We start from the raw sequence: 19792 nt of genomic DNA, 5'->3' as shown, positions 1-19792 counted from the left end.
TGCAACAAGAACAGTAAATACAGACATCGGCTGATTTTGGCTTGTTTTCTGTGTATTTGTGTAGTCATCTCTTCCGTTTTTTGAGGTTTCTCTATTTGTGGGCCAGCAATTGCGTGTAAAAAAAAAGTTTCAAATTATTTCAGTGAAATTATATACTTTATTTAGGAAGCCAAATTAGTAACTATTTGTAATATCAATAATCTTAATAAATTTTTCTGAAAACTTTTAGGTGTATTATGGAATAACTTATCCGGTATCATTTCAATTCAATTTTATTCATTCTCATTTATTTCCTCTGGCCAGTTTTTATATGGTACCAAAAACTTTAAATATGTGACTTTAATAGCTAAATAAGCAAAAAAAAAAATACACTAGTAATTATTTTTCAACTTCAAAAATATAGTCACTTTAATTGTCTACAGATTAAAAGTTTATTTACAAAATAAGCAAACAGTTTGCTTTAAAGAAACCCACCCACTTGAAAGATTCATTATTTGGGCTTAAAATACATCGTTTTGTTTATTAACATGTTTATATCCGATAAGGTTCCTCATAACTCATAAACTGATATTTTCCTGGAGAAATTTAAGGAAACTATACGAAAACGATATGAGGTTAGCAGAACTAGAATTAAAACACTTTCCTCTGGATACACGCTCCATCCTTTAACTCGCATCTTAAAAATATAAAGTAGAATTATTTTCACGTGAATTAAATGACATAAGCATGTTCAGTGTAATCATTTCATTAAATTAAAATTCTAAAATATACAGGCTTTAGCATTAGTATTTTGTTTTAAGCGTGGCAATACTAAAAACCACGTGGGAAGTAATTTCCCTAGTATAAACACTGTTCGTTGCAACGTTTAATTAAATTTTACCACATTCGTGGTTGTCGCGTCACATTGAATTTTAAATTGACCTCAGCACGCAATATGGCACGTATAATTAATTGCAACAACGCTTACAGAAAGACGACGCCATATTACGAAAACAGAAATAATTTTCTGTGCTGTTACAAAAAATTCCTTTGGAAACCAACATGTCATGAAATCGTTTGTAATACTACAAGAGAGATTTTGTATCTTTGTAGAACAATGGCTATCGTTATTTTTACATACATGAAATACGTTTTTCGAAATAATACTGAGTATTTATTATGAAAATTGGCCTATAATTTTATACTTTAATGGATGTATCATTCAAGATTTTTTTTTAAACTATTGAAAAGAAATTAGATTATTCAACAATTTGACTTACCTAAATCTGTTTTATAATGCTTATTATGTGCGCAGGTAAAACTGGAAAGATATTTAGAGAACGGTTCCCAAAAAACTTTAAATGTTGGAGATACTGGAACATTACAAAGCTTAAATACCCGGATAAGAATCTAGGAAAATTATTTTGCAATATGTTTTAATGTAAATGTTCAAAAGTACAAATATTTGTAATTTTACATTAATATTTTAGTTCCATTTACAATAAAAAAAGTTGTAGTGGAATTTGTTTTCGTACAAAAAAGTCAGTAAATATCGCTTTTAAACTTGAACACAGTCATCGTTCCATTAAAAGCTTTCTCAATTTTCTCACAATAGCAGTTACATAAGGAACTGAAACATTTAGTCGTACATGGCTGTGATGTTATCAACCTGATAGTGGAATGCTTCGTTCAAAAAAATCAGTATAAAGCGAAAAGTAATTGCAGACAGAAATAAAACAGAGAGAGTTGACTTAAATCATATAAAATTTTTGTGTGGGCTACACATTTCGTTAATTTTAATGGAGAAAGATAGGACCATAAAGACGGTATATTTATCTCAAACACTATTTATTTTTAATTTGACAGTAATTTATCTTTTAATATTTAAAATTCTCTATACTTACTACAAAGATAACGCAGTAAAATATTTTAAAAGTAATAACACGTTTTCTGTTGATGTTGTTATTACGGTTGCAGTTACTCCCAAAAATATATTCAATACTAAACGCCAATGACTCTTAGAGGCAGAATTTACGTGTAGCAACCTGTCACAACTTCCGTCAAGCATTCCATAATTTATATAGTTTTTATGTTTTAATAAACCAAAAATGATATGATCAAACACAAGAGATTTTTTTATATTCTAAAAATTGTTGAGACAAAGATGGTGATTTTTGGTTTATATCCCTTTCCCTAAACGAACCGAACTCTTCAGAGTCAAAAGTCCATCAGGCAACATGTAAATTTATTTACGTTGGAACGAAGTATAGTGAAAGAGTGACAAATAATTAAAACGTTAAATTTTTCTTAGTTGTTTTCTAAACAATTATTTACATGTACGCACTGTTATGGTTCCGCTAAGAAAGGCAAAACCCGAAATTAAGGGCAGGGACTCAGAGTTACGGGGATGGGGAGATTTTTGATGTGAATCATCATAGCTTCCGGTACACGGCATTTGGTATAAGTAATTTCTGAAAATGGAACGGAAAAGTGTGACCACGGTACTGCCATCTGTAAAGCATGGCGCGTATCAAAGTTCATAGGGACGATGGAAAACTTTAACAGTATTAACTGTTTAATGAATTCGAACAAGATGTACAATATTTAAAAAAATAAATAAAAAATTCACTGTCGATAATCAGGTACAAAGCCGAGGTTTAATATATATAAATATATATTTTTTTTCTCAAATCTTTTTCTATTTTTTTCGGAGCCATTTCATTGTATAGTTTAAAATTTCGTTTTAATAATCAGATGATCCAACAGACGACGAATATGCTGCGGATTCGCGTCAAGACTTGTAGTTGGAAACACCATTTGCGTATATTTATCACGATCGGCATTATTTTAAAGGATTCTACGTTAATTTAGTGTCTGCGCTTCGTATTACAGGTGTATTTGCAGCATGAGCGACATGAGAACACGTGATTTTGCTTGTTACCGAGGTTATATGTTTATACATCTCTGGCGAGTATTGTGAGACTCCCTGAGATATGTTTATGCGTCGGGAGAGTTGTAAAATGGAGTAAATAATTGAACGAGTATGGGTTCAGTCTGTTAACAAATAGCAGAGGAAAGGGTTGGCAGACTTGGAGTGAGCCTCATGATACATTAAAGCTGAACATGGTATCGGCTCCCGAGCCGAGCACGCGACGTCTGACGGTCGCGGCACGCCATCTTCAGAGAACCTCTCGGAGCAGCGACCCCGCGAGCAATGAGCCAGGTCCGCTCCGGCATTGTTTGTGCTGGGTCCAAGCGAGGCCGGCGAACTGCGGCTGCAGGCGAATATATTGATACCACTTATGGGTCTTAAAGATATTAAATACGTATGCCAGCCTTACGATTGTATACGTATTTAAAGTTAAACCTGAAAACATGATTTATGTCAATATGGAAACTGTCCAAGATGGGATATTAAGCGTCTCGGTAATACATATTATAATAAAAATTTAATCGTTATTTTAAAATCAGAAATGTCCGAAAGTCCCTCACCGATTGCTTTGAAATTTTGACACATCGTTGCATTCGGATACGTGCGTGTGTTTATTTATTTACCTATATCACATCAGTGACAGGTAACAAGATAGGTAAAATATAAATTGTTCATTGTTATAGAATAACATATATAAAGTTATAGAGACATATAGAGGAGAGAGATATAGAGGAATATACGGATATAAAGAGATGGAGAGAGATAAAGGTATACCGAGATATACAAAGTAAGATATGTAGAGAGGGAGATAAGAAGTACTTTGTATATTTGTACCTACTTCAAACAAATTACAAAAATAATTAATTGAGGAATTGCAACGCATTCCAAGCGTTAGCTCTGCAACCACATCATAACTTGTAGTGGAAAATTATTTCTTTAAAATAATTGTAGTAACACCATTGTTTCCCATTTCTTTCGTTGATACAATTATTTAAGTGAAATCATTTTTCGAGCCTGACAAATTAGCGGTGTTTAAATAACCTTTTTCTAAATTTAATTGTAACCTAACACTTTGTATTGTATTTTAAATAGTTTATTTATTATTTACAGTAAACATATTGTTTGATTTCAATACAAAATACGTATACCAAGCTTTGGGAGCGAACGTAAAAACAATTCATTTTAAACCAAGATTTTTCCATTTTTACTCGTGTATTAATGTTCAATTTTGTTTTTGGTTGATACTTTATTTTTCACTTTACACGCAGGGAAATCATGAAACTATCAAATTATTTTCAAAAAGTATAGTATTGTAACTACTATAGTTTTTCACTTTCACCAACGATAATTATTCGTGTCGTTTTAGGATTAATGCAATGATATTATATTTCAAATTTATATTCTGCACTGATATTTTTACCACTACGATTATAAGATTGGTTTTTATTTCGTGTTTGATAATGAAGTTACATTTTGTGTACAATTTATGCTAACTGAATTTTACCACTCTTAAGAGTTCGTAATTAAACATATATACTTTCAATGGTCATAGAACACTATGAAAAGTTTCAATATTATTTTAAGTTTTGCATAAGTTGATTCAACCAAACTTATATATCATTTATGTTTACTGTAAACAAAAGTCTTTACTTTTTTGTTATCTCTAAACAATTTAAGATAAATTTCATTTATTTCTAAATTTTTATCACGATAGAAATTTATTCTTTAATACTTCATGAAGTTGATTTAAATTCTACCCACACCTTTTCATTTAGTCGGTATTTCTAAATTTGAGTTATGGATACTTTGTAATTCTGTGGTTTTTAATTGACGTTCAATCAAGGAGAAAATTAATTGCGCAAAATGAATAAATAAATAATGATTATCCGTTAATCAACCTTTTACTTTTTGAAGTTATACTTCTTTAGGCGCGTTATGACAAAATTATGAGAGTGAAATTTTAAGATGTGCGCACATCACTGTAACACAAAATTAACAGGTTGAAGCTGCGCGCTCACCATGTAACGACATTTTCACGGGAAGATGGTGGACCCACGTGTATGAACATAAACCCACATTAGGGGACATACCAAACGTATTGGTGTGCCAAATGAAACTTTATGATAGTGAAATTACCTTGGAATTTATTTTGGTAAACTAAAAAAGTCATAGTAAAGAGTAAATTCCAAGGTTTTAAAAAAACATTATTTTGGTATTAAATCAAACATAATACACATTTTCTTTGTAACCTTCTGTCAGAGCAATGCTTATACTGCGCGGTTAATATGTTGAAGGGCCGTGGTTCAAAACTCGGCGGAATCTATATTTATTTATTTTTTTACTTTTTTTGAAGTTATACTTCTTTAGGCGCGTTATGAAAAAATGATGAGAGTGAAATTTTAAGAAGCGCGCGCATCACTGTAACACAAAATTAACAGGTTGAAGCTGCCCGCTAAACCGCTCATTAAGTCTCGAAAAAAAGCTACCAACAAAATAGAAATAGAACCTCTATTAGTCGCGCATGTTGGCACGCTCGTCGCCTCTGATCACCGTTTTCATATTTATAATATTTATCCACATGTTTCTAGTTTCTACATTCACAACATGTGTTTCAGTTTCATACAAGTGCTAATTATTAATGTGCTAATAAAATATATTCTATTTTGATTTAAAGGTAATATTTTGATTAATATTATTTATTATTCGTAAATATTAGTAAAAAAATTGTGCCTATATACTTTTTCAAGTGCTCCAATATAATAAAGGTTAACTATCCGTATGTATTATTTAATGATATAAATTAAAATATTATTATTTAATATAATTAATACTAAATATTATAATTTATTAATGTTAAATATTTATTATTGGTTATTTAATATTAACAAAATTAAGAAATATCATATAATAAAACATTTAATACAAAATTTGTAATAAAAAATTAAAATATTACATCAATTAAAAATATTAATTTTTAATATTTATTATTAAATTGAATAAATAATTAATATTTATAAAAATAAATGATAAAATTTAATGAAAACATTTTGATAAAAATGAAAAGTGAATATTAAATTAAGAAAATAATAAATATTTAAAAAATGAATAAACTTAAATTATTTTTTTTAAATTTATTATTAAATTTATTTATTTTATTTTAATATATTAAATAATCAAAAATAAATATTTAAAATTAAGAATCTTATGATATTTAGTACAAATTATTACATATATGTTTATTATTCTTTAAATTATATTCAATTCATTTTTCAAATTTAAACTGAACTTTATTGACTGTGTTGACTATCTTTTTGCAGCCCTTTTATTAGTTTATTGTAGTTTATTATTTGCACGCAATTAAAAACTATTTTTTAATGATGCCAAAGAAGTATAACTTCTCACGCACGTACATAAGTACACGCACCCATTTTTGAGTTACAGGACCGATGGAAATTCTTGCTGGAATTCTAAGCTGTTATTATGATAAAGTTTTAAGTGTTATACATTTAAAACCTAAACGGTTCATAAAAGGTTGAAGTTTTAAACTCATCTTAGTACTTTTTATATGGGCGCAAAATTTACCTCTATTGATGTCTAGACGATACTCAATCTCCTGCCACATCTTATGAATCGTGCGCACAGAGTTTTCCAACTTATCCCCACATAAAGGAGATACATATGGAGTGACATTGTATGACGACGAGGCCCAAAACTCTGAATGCGGGAAGCGGGAGTGGGGCTGCTGAGGTCGTACGTGTTTCAGGGCTCAGCTTCTGCTGTGGTATGTTTAACTGAAACTGGTTGTATCAGTGCGACGGGAATGGTGAGGTTCACAATCACACTGAAAATATTTTCAATAATTTTACAAAAGTTTCATTTGTAAACATATTGCCAAGAAATAGTTTGTATTACTACAAGAAAGCTGTTGGAACTTTTACAACACATCGCCTAGGTTATTTTTTAATACATTAAATAAGTACTTTTTTTTTTTTAGATAAACCAAAGTATTTCGTACGTAAATGTTACATAATTTTATATTTTTATTGATGTTTATTCAAGCCTAATTCTTATAAACCATGGAACACACAATCCAACATCCAATAATTAGACTTAATTTTTTTTTACTATTCTAATAATATGCTGCGTAAATACTGAAAAGCTATTCAAGGAACGGGTTAAAAATAACTTCAGCTATTGGATGTATTGGAATAACACAAAGCATAAATTCCCGGGTAAAAATCTGGACCCAATATTACTGAATAACTATGTTGTATTGATACAATTTATTGTTTTCATGTAAAAGTACAAATTTACAAACAACTGTAATTTTACATGAATATTTCTGTTCGATTTACAAAAAAAAAAAAATGTTACAGTGCACGAGAAAAACCTCCACATGACAAAGTTTTGAATCAGGCTGAACCAGAACACAGAAAATATTCTCGCCACTCGAGGACATCATATGATGAAGTGGAACGCATAAGGCAGTCCGACAAAAAAAAACAACACAGTTCGTATAAGATCAGCATTAGTATTGCTAAAATTGTGTTTGCACAAACATTGAAGCCCGGCGTTTGCAAATTTCAGTTGCTGCGTGAAATTATGTCGAAGGACAGCCTGAAAAGTCTGGCATTTGTTTCTTTTATGAACTGAATCAGGCACAGATTCAAAGCTATAAAATTTGATGGTTTTATCTTGGATGCAAACTTTGCCACTTCCGTTACACTGCATCAATTAATTTCAGTTTGGTATGCCACAACACAAAGGAGCCTTCTGTTGAATGGTCCACATCCTGCTATGTGGAGTGAACAGGGCAGACTCGCAGGCAAAATCCCGCTTGCGGTTCTTTTCTTTTGATGTGCGTTAAAAACACTGGGTACGCCGAGACTACAACGACGAACATCCTGCACCTTAAGGACCTTAAAGAGAGGGTCGTTGCAGAAACTGTAGCTGTGACTGTGGACACGATCCAGATGACATGGCAGGACTGAATAACATCCAGACCCACCAGAGATTAAGTAGTCACATTTCTAAACATTCGAAGATGACACACGAGAATATCCATTTTAATGTTTATTTATGTACTTCGAAGGCATAATAAACTGTGTCACATAAACGATTTTTTTTCATGAGAACAGTTTAAAGAATTTTTAATAGTACCTCACTTATTTTCTAAACTGTTTTTAACCCAGAATATGTGAATTTCTGACTTACTGTAGATATTAGTGATGTATGCCACTATAAATAACGTCAAACGGCGGTCAAGTTTACCGTTAAAAGCCCACTTTCCAAAAATTGGACATAGTGTGTTATATATTTGAGGTACAGATTTTATAATAACTTGTAATTACAGACTTTTTGTTTCTCTGCAACAAAAATTTTTATTTGGTTAACAATTATTATGTTGCCCGCTCACAAAACTTAAATGAGATTACACACTTACCTACTGAGGTACCTGCTCCCTGATGATGGTGACTGCAATGTCGACCGAAACTTTGGTGAATTATTTGCCAAGGACACGGCTACAACCCAGAAGCCAAGCTACTTCAGACAAAGCCTGCGAACATTATTATATACAGGATTATTCGTGTCACGATGAGGCCAGTTTTAAATAATCAAACCCTATTGTGGCCAACCCCCCTTATACCGGGGTAGTTGCACACGTCCGCACTCGTCACACCAGTCCCGTATACGCGTCACCACTGCCATGCTGATATTGAAAGTGTAGTAAAATTAAATTCAACAGACGCGCATGGACTGGTGTAACATTTGGCCAGTGCGCAAAATAAATCATTAGCATGCTAAATTTACCGACAGTCCTGCATAACCTATTGTGATAGTTATAATAATGAATTACCAAAAACAAGATGCTCAAAATTAAGTACTGTAAAAGGGTAAAGGGATCTAAAAGGTTAATTCGAGATATCATTTAAATTGCTATAATTGAATTCAACACATGTGGCGACATTTGTATACAGACTCTCTTACACTAAACTTAATTATATTCCAAAGTCCCACAAAGTCTATTATGAAGGAGTGGGGGGGAGAGGATCGAAATAGTGACGTCCTTCAGTCTAGATAAATTCAACCAGCAATTCCCGTCGCCGCACTCTGTCTTTCAAACACGTCTTCCATAAGTCATATCAGCCGGGCAAAAGTACAAAATCCAGTTCTCGCACTTACTTGTTACTGAAGCATACCTCTGTAGTTGGTGACTGCCGGGGTCGGGTGTAAACCCCACTCACTTTTTAGCGCCTCTTGCATCGCGCTGTATCGGTGGCCCGTGCACTAGGCCCCCCAAATATCGCGTTCTCGAATACCACCACTTATGTTGCTTCGCCCAAGGTGTCGTGGCGTTACCGTCATATTCAATCTTATTCACGTAACGTAACACCAGTTACTCATCGCTGGGATGCAAATTCTACTATCCACCGAGTAGTTCCGCGGCCGGCGGTGAAACACACACTCCTCGCTGCAAACAGCTGGCTGGCGCCTCCCCTTGTCACATCAGCTGACGTCACCCCCCTCCTCTACTACCACCCCTCACTCCGCTAGATCGTTCTGGTTATTTCTTGCAAGTCCCACTCCAGAATAAGGGTACTTAACGTAAAATAAAAAAGATATACGATTAAAAAGTTACAATAAATAAATAATAACATACACTATTAAATAATATAAACACATAAATAATGTTATTTAAAAAATTAACTCATCTTAAAATAAACTTTACGCAAAATAAAGGTAATAGTAATAACCAAGACGACAGGCCGCCACAAGTGGCCTCAACCACCCCGACAAAAAAAAATATATATATAGATAACTTCCTTGAGCCCTTTAACTATCAGGTCCGCGACACGTAAAGCCACCTAAAGAAACACGTACAAGAGAAGAAAGAAACGCGAAAAGACTAGGAAAGAAAACTAGAAAAAAAACTCGCAAACAGTAAGAAGACTCGAAAGCACAAAGAAAGGGCAAAAAGCACGACCTACAGCCAAAGTCTCAAAAAAGTTTTACATCACCCAAAAACTAAATTGAAATTTAAACGAGAAAAAAATACTAAATAAATTAATTATTACAGAATAAGAACTTACAGTTTATAAAATCTGGAATAACATTAAAAGCTTTAAAGCTACGATCCTAAAGGGTACTAACTTCCAAAAAAACCATTCGGAAAACAAACCCTTTTAAACAAGTGCTGTAGCAATCCAAAAAATCTTATCAAAAATATACGTATATAAAATGGCTAATGCAAAAATAAATGCAAAAGGCAAAACGTATCCTATACATTACATACTAAAAATCTAAAATTTTAAAACACCAAAAAAGGATAACAATAAGCTTATGCCACATAGTTCCTTAACTTATTAAAGCAAAAATTACAATGTGGATGTTTTAACAATTGAAGATACAGCGAGACTCCATTAACCATCTAAAGGCAGTTAAGTGAGCTAGTCAACAAACGTGATCAAAATTATGCTGTCCAACACAAGTTCATCATAATTCCTCTGGTACGTTCCTTTTCCTATCCGCCTTTGCCTTGTAACCAAACTTTTCTACGTGGCCTTTTTTTTCACAATAATTGCACTTACACATACTATTGCCGCTATTCGGACAATTTACCTTGTAATGCCCTTCCAAGCCACATTTAAAACAAATCCTTTTACTACCCCAAACAATTTTATATTTTGTAACACATCCAACATAAATACAGCCACCTTCTCGTCGGGTTTCTGAAAACGTCCAACCCGTTTGTGTATTAATCCCAACTTGACCCGCTTAGGACATAAATTCCGCCATAATAACTCTTTAACCTTTTCCCAACATAACTTATCTTTTACGCCACGAGTAATATGATGTCGCGCTAACCCATAGCTTTTACCAATTACGCTCCTCAACAACTGCGAATCATTTTCAAAAATATAACTTTCTTGCACCCGATCCACTTCCCAGCAAAACCTAATTAATTCATCAATCGTATTTTCTTTCAACACCGGAAACTTATCTAAGTCTTTACCAAAAGAATCACACACAATCCGGCCAGCCAAATCACCCGCGGGGGGTTCTACCGCACATGCAGCTACCAACATATCTCGCTCCTTTTTTACATTATACTCCGCCCATAGCAATTCTAAAAACGGTACATCATCATCAGCTGTTACATTTAATCCCGCTTCCCGTAAACATACCACCAAATCTTCGTGTTACAAACTTGAATTCAAAGGTTTATTTAAGGTATCCATTATGCTTGAAAACGTAATTCTCGCTATCACTGCAAAAACTAATAACAAGACTGCCGTAGCAGAGTGGCGCAATTGTTACCAACCCCCCTTATACCGGGGTAGTTGCACACGTCCGCACTCGCCACACCAGTCCCGTATACGCGTCACCACTGCCATGCTAATATTGAAAGTGTAGTAAAATTAAATTCAACAGACGCGCATGGACTGGTGTAACATTTGGCCAGTGCGCAAAATAAATCATTAGCATGCTAAATTTACCGACAGTCCTGCATAACCTATTGTGATAGTTATAATAATGAATTACCAAAAACAAGATGCTCAAAATTAAGTACTGTAAAAGGGTAAAGGGATCTAAAAGGTTAATTCGAGATATCATTTAAATTGCTATAATTGAATTCAACACATGTGGCGACATTTGTATACAGACACTCTTACACTAAACTTAATTATATTCCAAAGTCCCACAAAGTCTATTATGATGGAGGGAGGGGGGGGGGGGTGGAACGAAATAGTGACGTCCTTCAGTCTAGATAAATTCAACCAGCAATTCCCGTCGCCGCACTCTGTCTTTCAAACACGTCTTCCATAAGTCATATCAGCCGGGCAAAAGTACAAAATCCAGTTCTCGCACTTACTTGTTACTAAAGCATACCTCTGTAGTTGGTGACTGCCGGGGTCGGGTGTAAACCCCACTCACTTTTTAGCGCCTCTTGCATCGCGCTGTATCGGTGGCCCGTGCACTAGGCCCCCCAAATATCGCGTTCTCGAATACCACCACTTATGTTGCTTCGCCCAAGGTGTCGTGGCGTTACCGTCATATTCAATCTTATTCACGTAACGTAACACCAGTTACTCATCGCTGGGATGCAAATTCTACTATCCACCGAGTAGTTCCGCGGCCGGCGGTGAAACACACACTCCTCGCTGCAAACAGCTGGCCGGCGCCTCCCCTTGTCACGTCATCTGACGTCACCCCCCTCCTCTACTACCACCTTTCACTCCGCTAGATCGTTCTGGTTATTTCTTGCAAGTCCCACTCCAGTGTAAGGGTACTTAACGTAAAATAAAAAAGGTATACGATTAAAAAGTTACAATAAATAAATAATAACATACACTATTAAATAATATAATCACATAAATAATGTTATTTAAAAAATTAACTCATCTTAAAATAAACTTTACGCAAAATAAAGGTAATAGTAATAACCAAGACGACAGGCCGCCACAAGTGGCCTCACTATCAAAAAATAATTATTAATAAATAAACACCTAGAATCTAAAATACACTTCAGATCTTTGGGTAAATATACAAAATATGAAGGAGGTAGAAATGTCAGTGAACCTAGACCCGGATATGCTTAGTGTTGGCGTCATTATCGTGTAGAATTATATACAATTGATCCTTGTTAGGTGGAATTACATATCGGCCACGTACATAAGTTACCATACCGAAACCCGTAACCGCAAGTTGTGGGAAACTAAAAAAAAATGCTGATAGTTTCGCAGTCCTCTACAGACTAGTGAAATGCGAGGAGTTACTGCTCAACACTGCAGAAACACGCCACAGACAGCGCTCGCATGCACTACCGGTACGTACGAATGATGGGTTGTTGGCCATGGAGTTCTCCGTAACAGGGATTCAGTTTGTCTGTAAAGGCTGTAACGATAAAAAAAATTGGTTGTCTGTAAAGTCGGTTTACAGACGATAGATTAACGTGACAACGCCATAACAAAACATTGATGAAATGATTGCATACTTTTATGATTAAAATTGAATCATTTTTATTTTAATAATAAAAGAATAAATACTTGAAATTATACTAGTAATCAGATTTTTAAAATGCAAGAATAATGAACCTTTATTGCCGAAAATTTTGTTGTAATAAGCAATGAAAACCACATTAACTTTTCACTTCACTTTATAAACAGTCGACGAAACAGTTCACGTGTAGATGTAGGTTGTGTGCTGCCGCTGTCTTTCTTCTCCTCGGAAGCATAGGCCAAACGAGTGGAAGAGAGATAGATGCGGCGGAAGTGTACAATGAGCGTAACGGGACACAGCGTAACGGAACCATGTGCGTAACGGGACACTTTTTCATGCGTGCAGCCGGCGTTCATCGATTTATTAGACGTTGTCACGTCACAAATATTTCGAAACTATGTTTACTAACATTTATGTCTTCCGTATGCGTGTCTATCATTCGTACCGGTAGTTCTGAGTTGTATTGTAGATACATAATATATGAAAATTAAAACAAAATTGAGAATAGGGGGGTATCCGTAGAGCGAAACAAAAAAGGGGAACGGCAGATGCCTCCTTGCAAAAAGGAAGAAAACTTATAAACAAACAATTTTTCTGAAACATTATTCATTAACAGGTTGACTGTGTTTTTCAACAATTTAAACAAACTCATTCCGATAAAGACACAAAGCGTTATCTATGAGAGCTTAAAATATTTACAAATTAAAGATTTCTCATAAAACTCTTTCATGCAATTTTATCTCTTACTTATACACAAAACGAAAGAATTTTTTTTCTTTAAATTTTTTTTTCTTTCTATTGTTGTTGCATGACATATATACACTGATTGTCCATGAAAAAGGTTGTTTTACGAGAATGTCACAAAATTCGTTTAAAACCGGACACTCTCTTAATGAAGAGTGTCATAACTACTTGAAGAACTCGTCGAACGCGTTAACGCGTGAGCGCCCGAAACGTATTCAAATGCCTCTTGGGACATGCAGTGTCACTGCAGTGAGCGAGATGGAGACATGGAGTGTCACTGCAGCGAGCTAGATGGAGACATGAAGTGTCACTGCAGCGACCGAGATAGAGACGTGGAGTCTCGTTGCAGCGAGCGAGATGGAGACGTGGAGTGTCACAGCAGCGAGCGAGATGGAGACGTGGAGTGTCACAGCAGCGAGCGAGATGGAGACATGAAGTGTCACTGCAGCGAGCGAGATGGAGACGTGGAGTCTCGTTGCAGCGAGCGAGATGGAGACGTGGAGTGTCACTGCAGCAAGCTAGATGGAGACATGAAGTGTCACTGCAGCGACCGAGATAGAGACGTGGAGTCACGTTGCAGCGAGCGAGATGGAGACGTGGAGTGTCACTGCAGCGAGCGAGATGGAGACATGAAGTGTCACTGCAGCGACCGAGATAGAGACGTGGAGTCTCGTTGCAGCGAGCGAGATGGAGACGTGGAGTGTCACTGCAGCGACCGAGATAGAGACGTGGAGTCTCGTTGCAGCGAGCGAGATGGAGACGTGGAGTGTCACTGCAGCGAGCGAGATGGAGACATGAAGTGTCACTGCAGCGACCGAGATAGAGACGTGGAGTCTCGTTGCAGCGAGCGAGATGGAGACGTGGAGTGTCACTGCAGCGAGCGAGATAGAGACGTGGAGTCTCGTTGCAGCGAGCGAGATGGAGACGTGGAGTGTCACTGCAGCGAGCGAGATGGAGACATGAAGTGTCACTGCAGCGACCGAGATAGAGACGTGGAGTCTCGTTGCAGCGAGCGAGATGGAGACGTGGAGTGTCACTGCAGCGAGCGAGATGGAGACATGAAGTGTCACTGCAGCGACCGAGATAGAGACGTGGAGTCTCGTTGCAGCGAGCGAGATGGAGACGTGGAGTGTCACTGCAGCGAGCGAGATGGAGACATGAAGTGTCACTGCAGCGACCGAGATAGAGACGTGGAGTCTCGTTGCAGCGAGCGAGATGGAGACGTGGAGTGTCACTGCAGCGAGCGAGATGGAGACATGAAGTGTCACTGCAGCGAGCGAGATGGAGACGTGGAGTGTCACTGCAGCGAGCGAGATGGAGACATGAAGTGTCACTGCAGCGACCGAGATAGAGACGTGGAGTCTCGTTGCAGCGAGCGAGATGGAGACGTGGAGTGTCACTGCAGCGAGCGAGATGGAGACATGAAGTGTCACTGCAGCGACCGAGATAGAGACGTGGAGTCTCGTTGCAGCGAGCGAGATGGAGACGTGGAGTGTCACTGCAGCGAGCGAGATGGAGACGTGGAGTCTCGTTGCAGCGAGCGAGATGGAGACGTGGAGTGTCACTGCAGCGAGCTAGATGGAGACATGAAGTGTCACTGCAGCGACCGAGATAGAGACGTGGAGTCTCGTTGCAGCGAGCGAGATGGAGACGTGGAGTGTCACTGCAGCGAGCGAGATGGAGACGTGGAGTGTCACTGCAGCGAGCTAGATGGAGACATGAAGTGTCACTGCAGCGACCGAGATAGAGACGTGGAGTCTCGTTGCAGCGAGCTAGATGGAGACATGAAGTGTCACTGCAGCGAGCGAGATGGAGACGTGGAGTCTCGTTGCAGCGAGCGAGATGGAGACGTGGAGTGTCACTGCAGCGAGCGAGATGGAGACATGAAGTGTCACTGCAGCGACCGAGATAGAGACGTGGAGTCTCGTTGCAGCGAGCGAGATGGAGACATGAAGTGTCACTGCAGCGAGCGAGATGGAGACATGAAGTGTCACTGCAGCGAGCTAGATGGAGACATGAAGTGTCACTGCAGCGACCGAGATAGAGACGTGGAGTCTCGTTGCAGCCAGCGAGATGGAGACGTGGAGTGTCACTGCAGCGAGCGAGATGGAGACGTGGAGTCTCGTTGCAGCGAGCGAGATGGAGACGTGGAGTGTCACTGCAGCGAGCGAGATGGAGACATGAAGTGTCACTGCAGCGACCGAGATAGAGACGTGGAGTCTCGTTGCAGCGAGCGAGATGGAGACGTGGAGTGTCACTGCAGCGAGCGAGATGGAGACGTGGAGTCTCGTTGCAGCGAGCGAGATGGAGACGTGGAGTGTCACTGCAGCGAGCGAGATGGAGACATGAAGTGTCACTGCAGCGACCGAGATAGAGACGTGGAGTCTCGTTGCAGCGAGCGAGATGGAGACGTGGAGTCTCGTTGCAGCGAGCGAGATGGAGACGTGGAGTGTCACTGCAGCGAGCGAGATGGAGACGTGGAGTCTCGTTGCAGCGAGCGAGATGGAGACGTGGAGTGTCACTGCAGCGAGCGAGATGGAGACATGAAGTGTCACTGCAGCGACCGAGATAGAGACGTGGAGTCTCGTTGCAGCGAGCGAGATGGAGACGTGGAGTGTCACTGCAGCGAGCGAGATAGAGACGTGGAGTCTCGTTGCAGCGAGCGAGATGGAGACGTGGAGTGTCACTGCAGCGAGCTAGATGGAGACATGAAGTGTCACTGCAGCGACCGAGATAGAGACGTGGAGTCTCGTTGCAGCGAGCGAGATGGAGACGTGGAGTGTCACTGCAGCGAGCGAGATGGAGACATGAAGTGTCACTGCAGCGACCGAGATAGAGACGTGGAGTCTCGTTGCAGCGAGCGAGATGGAGACGTGGAGTGTCACTGCAGCGAGCGAGATGGAGACGTGGAGTCTCGTTGCAGCGAGCGAGATGGAGACGTGGAGTGTCACTGCAGCGAGCTAGATGGAGACATGAAGTGTCACTGCAGCGACCGAGATAGAGACGTGGAGTCTCGTTGCAGCGAGCGAGATGGAGACGTGGAGTGTCACTGCAGCGAGCGAGATGGAGACGTGGAGTGTCACTGCAGCGAGCGAGATGGAGACATGAAGTGTCACTGCAGCGACCGAGATAGAGACGTGGAGTCTCGTTGCAGCGAGCGAGATGGAGACATGAAGTGTCACTGCAGCGAGCGAGATGGAGACATGAAGTGTCACTGCAGCGAGCTAGATGGAGACATGAAGTGTCACTGCAGCGACCGAGATAGAGACGTGGAGTCTCGTTGCAGCCAGCGAGATGGAGACGTGGAGTGTCACTGCAGCGAGCGAGATGGAGACGTGGAGTCTCGTTGCAGCGAGCGAGATGGAGACGTGGAGTGTCACTGCAGCGAGCGAGATGGAGACATGAAGTGTCACTGCAGCGACCGAGATAGAGACGTGGAGTCTCGTTGCAGCGAGCGAGATGGAGACGTGGAGTGTCACTGCAGCGAGCGAGATGGAGACGTGGAGTCTCGTTGCAGCGAGCGAGATGGAGACGTGGAGTGTCACTGCAGCGAGCGAGATGGAGACATGAAGTGTCACTGCAGCGACCGAGATAGAGACGTGGAGTCTCGTTGCAGCGAGCGAGATGGAGACGTGGAGTCTCGTTGCAGCGAGCGAGATGGAGACGTGGAGTGTCACTGCAGCGAGCGAGATGGAGACGTGGAGTCTCGTTGCAGCGAGCGAGATGGAGACGTGGAGTGTCACTGCAGCGAGCGAGATGGAGACATGAAGTGTCACTGCAGCGACCGAGATAGAGACGTGGAGTCTCGTTGCAGCGAGCGAGATGGAGACGTGGAGTGTCACTGCAGCGAGCGAGATAGAGACGTGGAGTCTCGTTGCAGCGAGCGAGATGGAGACGTGGAGTGTCACTGCAGCGAGCTAGATGGAGACATGAAGTGTCACTGCAGCGACCGAGATAGAGACGTGGAGTCTCGTTGCAGCGAGCGAGATGGAGACGTGGAGTGTCACTGCAGCGAGCTAGATGGAGACATGAAGTGTCACTGCAGCGACCGAGATAGAGACGTGGAGTCTCGTTGCAGCGAGCGAGATGGAGACGTGGAGTGTCACTGCAGCGAGCGAGATGGAGACATGAAGTGTCACTGCAGCGACCGAGATAGAGACGTGGAGTCTCGTTGCAGCGAGCGAGATGGAGACGTGGAGTGTCACTGCAGCGACCGAGATAGAGACGTGGAGTCTCGTTGCAGCGAGCGAGATGGAGACGTGGAGTGTCACTGCAGCGAGCGAGATGGAGACATGAAGTGTCACTGCAGCGACCGAGATAGAGACGTGGAGTCTCGTTGCAGCGAGCGAGATGGAGACGTGGAGTGTCACTGCAGCGACCGAGATAGAGACGTGGAGTCTCGTTGCAGCGAGCGAGATGGAGACGTGGAGTGTCACTGCAGCGAGCTAGATGGAGACATGAAGTGTCACTGCAGCGACCGAGATAGAGACGTGGAGTCTCGTTGCAGCGAGCGAGATGGAGACGTGGAGTGTCACTGCAGCGAGCGAGATGGAGACATGAAGTGTCACTGCAGCGACCGAGATAGAGACGTGGAGTCTCGTTGCAGCGAGCGAGATGGAGACGTGGAGTGTCACTGCAGCGAGCGAGATGGAGACATGAAGTGTCACTGCAGCGACCGAGATAGAGACGTGGAGTCTCGTTGCAGCGAGCGAGATGGAGACGTGGAGTGTCACTGCAGCGAGCTAGATGGAGACATGAAGTGTCACTGCAGCGACCGAGATAGAGACGTGGAGTCTCGTTGCAGCGAGCGAGATGGAGACGTGGAGTGTCACTGCAGCGAGCGAGATGGAGACATGAAGTGTCACTGCAGCGACCGAGATAGAGACGTGGAGTCTCGTTGCAGCGAGCGAGATGGAGACGTGGAGTGTCACTGCAGCGAGCTAGATGGAGACATGAAGTGTCACTGCAGCGACCGAGATAGAGACGTGAGTCTCGTTGCAGCGAGCGAGATGGAGACGTGGAGTGTCACTGCAGCGAGCGAGATGGAGACGAAATATATTGTTTTCGCTTGCGACGCTCCCTTTTTTTTTGCGGTCTGGAACCGAACTCAGACTTCAGGACGTCAGGGTTCTCCATTTATTTTTGTGTAAACATCTTAGCTGTCGGTATACGGCATTTGATAGGATTAATTTCCTGAATGGAACGGAAGTCGCATGGAACGGAAATGTATAACCTCTGTGCTGCCATCTGTGGCGGACGGCGCGAACCAAAGTTCGAAAAGACAAAAAGGAAACTTCTAAGTATAAACCGTATAAGTGTTTTCATGATATAATTTTATATAATGTTTTATTAAACCTTTTTAGCTTTTCATACCTATATTTTTATATACTTAGTTTAAAATTTCTGTCTGTAAATCGAATGATTAAATAGTCGACGTAGCTGCTCCAGTAGCGAATTATAGCGGCAGGTGCGGAAACTACGTGTGATTTGCGTTAAGAAAAGTAGCTGGAAACCTAATTTGCGTATCTTTATTACGCTCCGCATTATTTCAAATAATTGTACGTTTAATTTCGTATCAATTTATTTTGTATTTAAACTTTATTTTATACATTAAAACACGTGAATTTTCTATTATGAAGGTTAGATTTTACACAGCTTTGGCGAGTACTGAAAGAAAATCTTATAGTTTTTCCTAACATAAATAAAACTAAGTGTATTTTTTTGGGAGGGAAGACTACGTGCGTCTCAGGCCGAAGTCTTTACGCCTAATCATGCTGGGTTTCAGCCAAGCAGAAAGGGTAGCATGCGTCATGTGCTTTGTTTTGGGATTGGCTAGCCATGGCAGCAATTGACGCCATTAATAACTCCCGTATTTTAAGTCTAGACTATAAATTGTTAAGGTGGGCTAAGGTAAAACCTGCATGGACACAAGGAACACCCTGAGTTCTTTCATGCGGGGTTAAATTATTGCAAGCAGTAAGTAGGCAGCCTCTATGGTCCAGGAAGACAAAGAGTTTCAACCATGCTGGGGTCAGGAGCTTAGGCCCTGCGGTCCGCATTGGTGTTTGTGCGCGTCTGGGTTGGTACCAGTGGCGGTGAGAAACTCCATTCGTCGTCCTGCGGCTGCCAGTCAGC

General features: G+C 40.1%; 1 protein-coding gene across 1 annotated transcript in view; it reads left to right on the top strand.

Moving 5' to 3' along the window:
* Positions 1-19792, top strand: part of LOC134535512 (fibrillin-3-like) — a 169524-nt gene that overhangs the window by 12524 nt on the left and 137208 nt on the right. Inside the window, exon 2 of the mRNA XM_063374688.1 lies at positions 13941-18642. Within this exon, the coding sequence (XP_063230758.1) occupies positions 13941-18642 (4702 nt within the window). The remainder of the gene's footprint in view (positions 1-13940; positions 18643-19792) is intronic.

This window comes from Bacillus rossius, chromosome 1 (assembly GCF_032445375.1).
Source record: "Bacillus rossius redtenbacheri isolate Brsri chromosome 1, Brsri_v3, whole genome shotgun sequence".
Classification (NCBI taxonomy): Eukaryota; Metazoa; Arthropoda; class Insecta; order Phasmatodea; family Bacillidae; genus Bacillus; species Bacillus rossius.
This window is presented reverse-complemented; position numbering and strand designations above follow the sequence as displayed.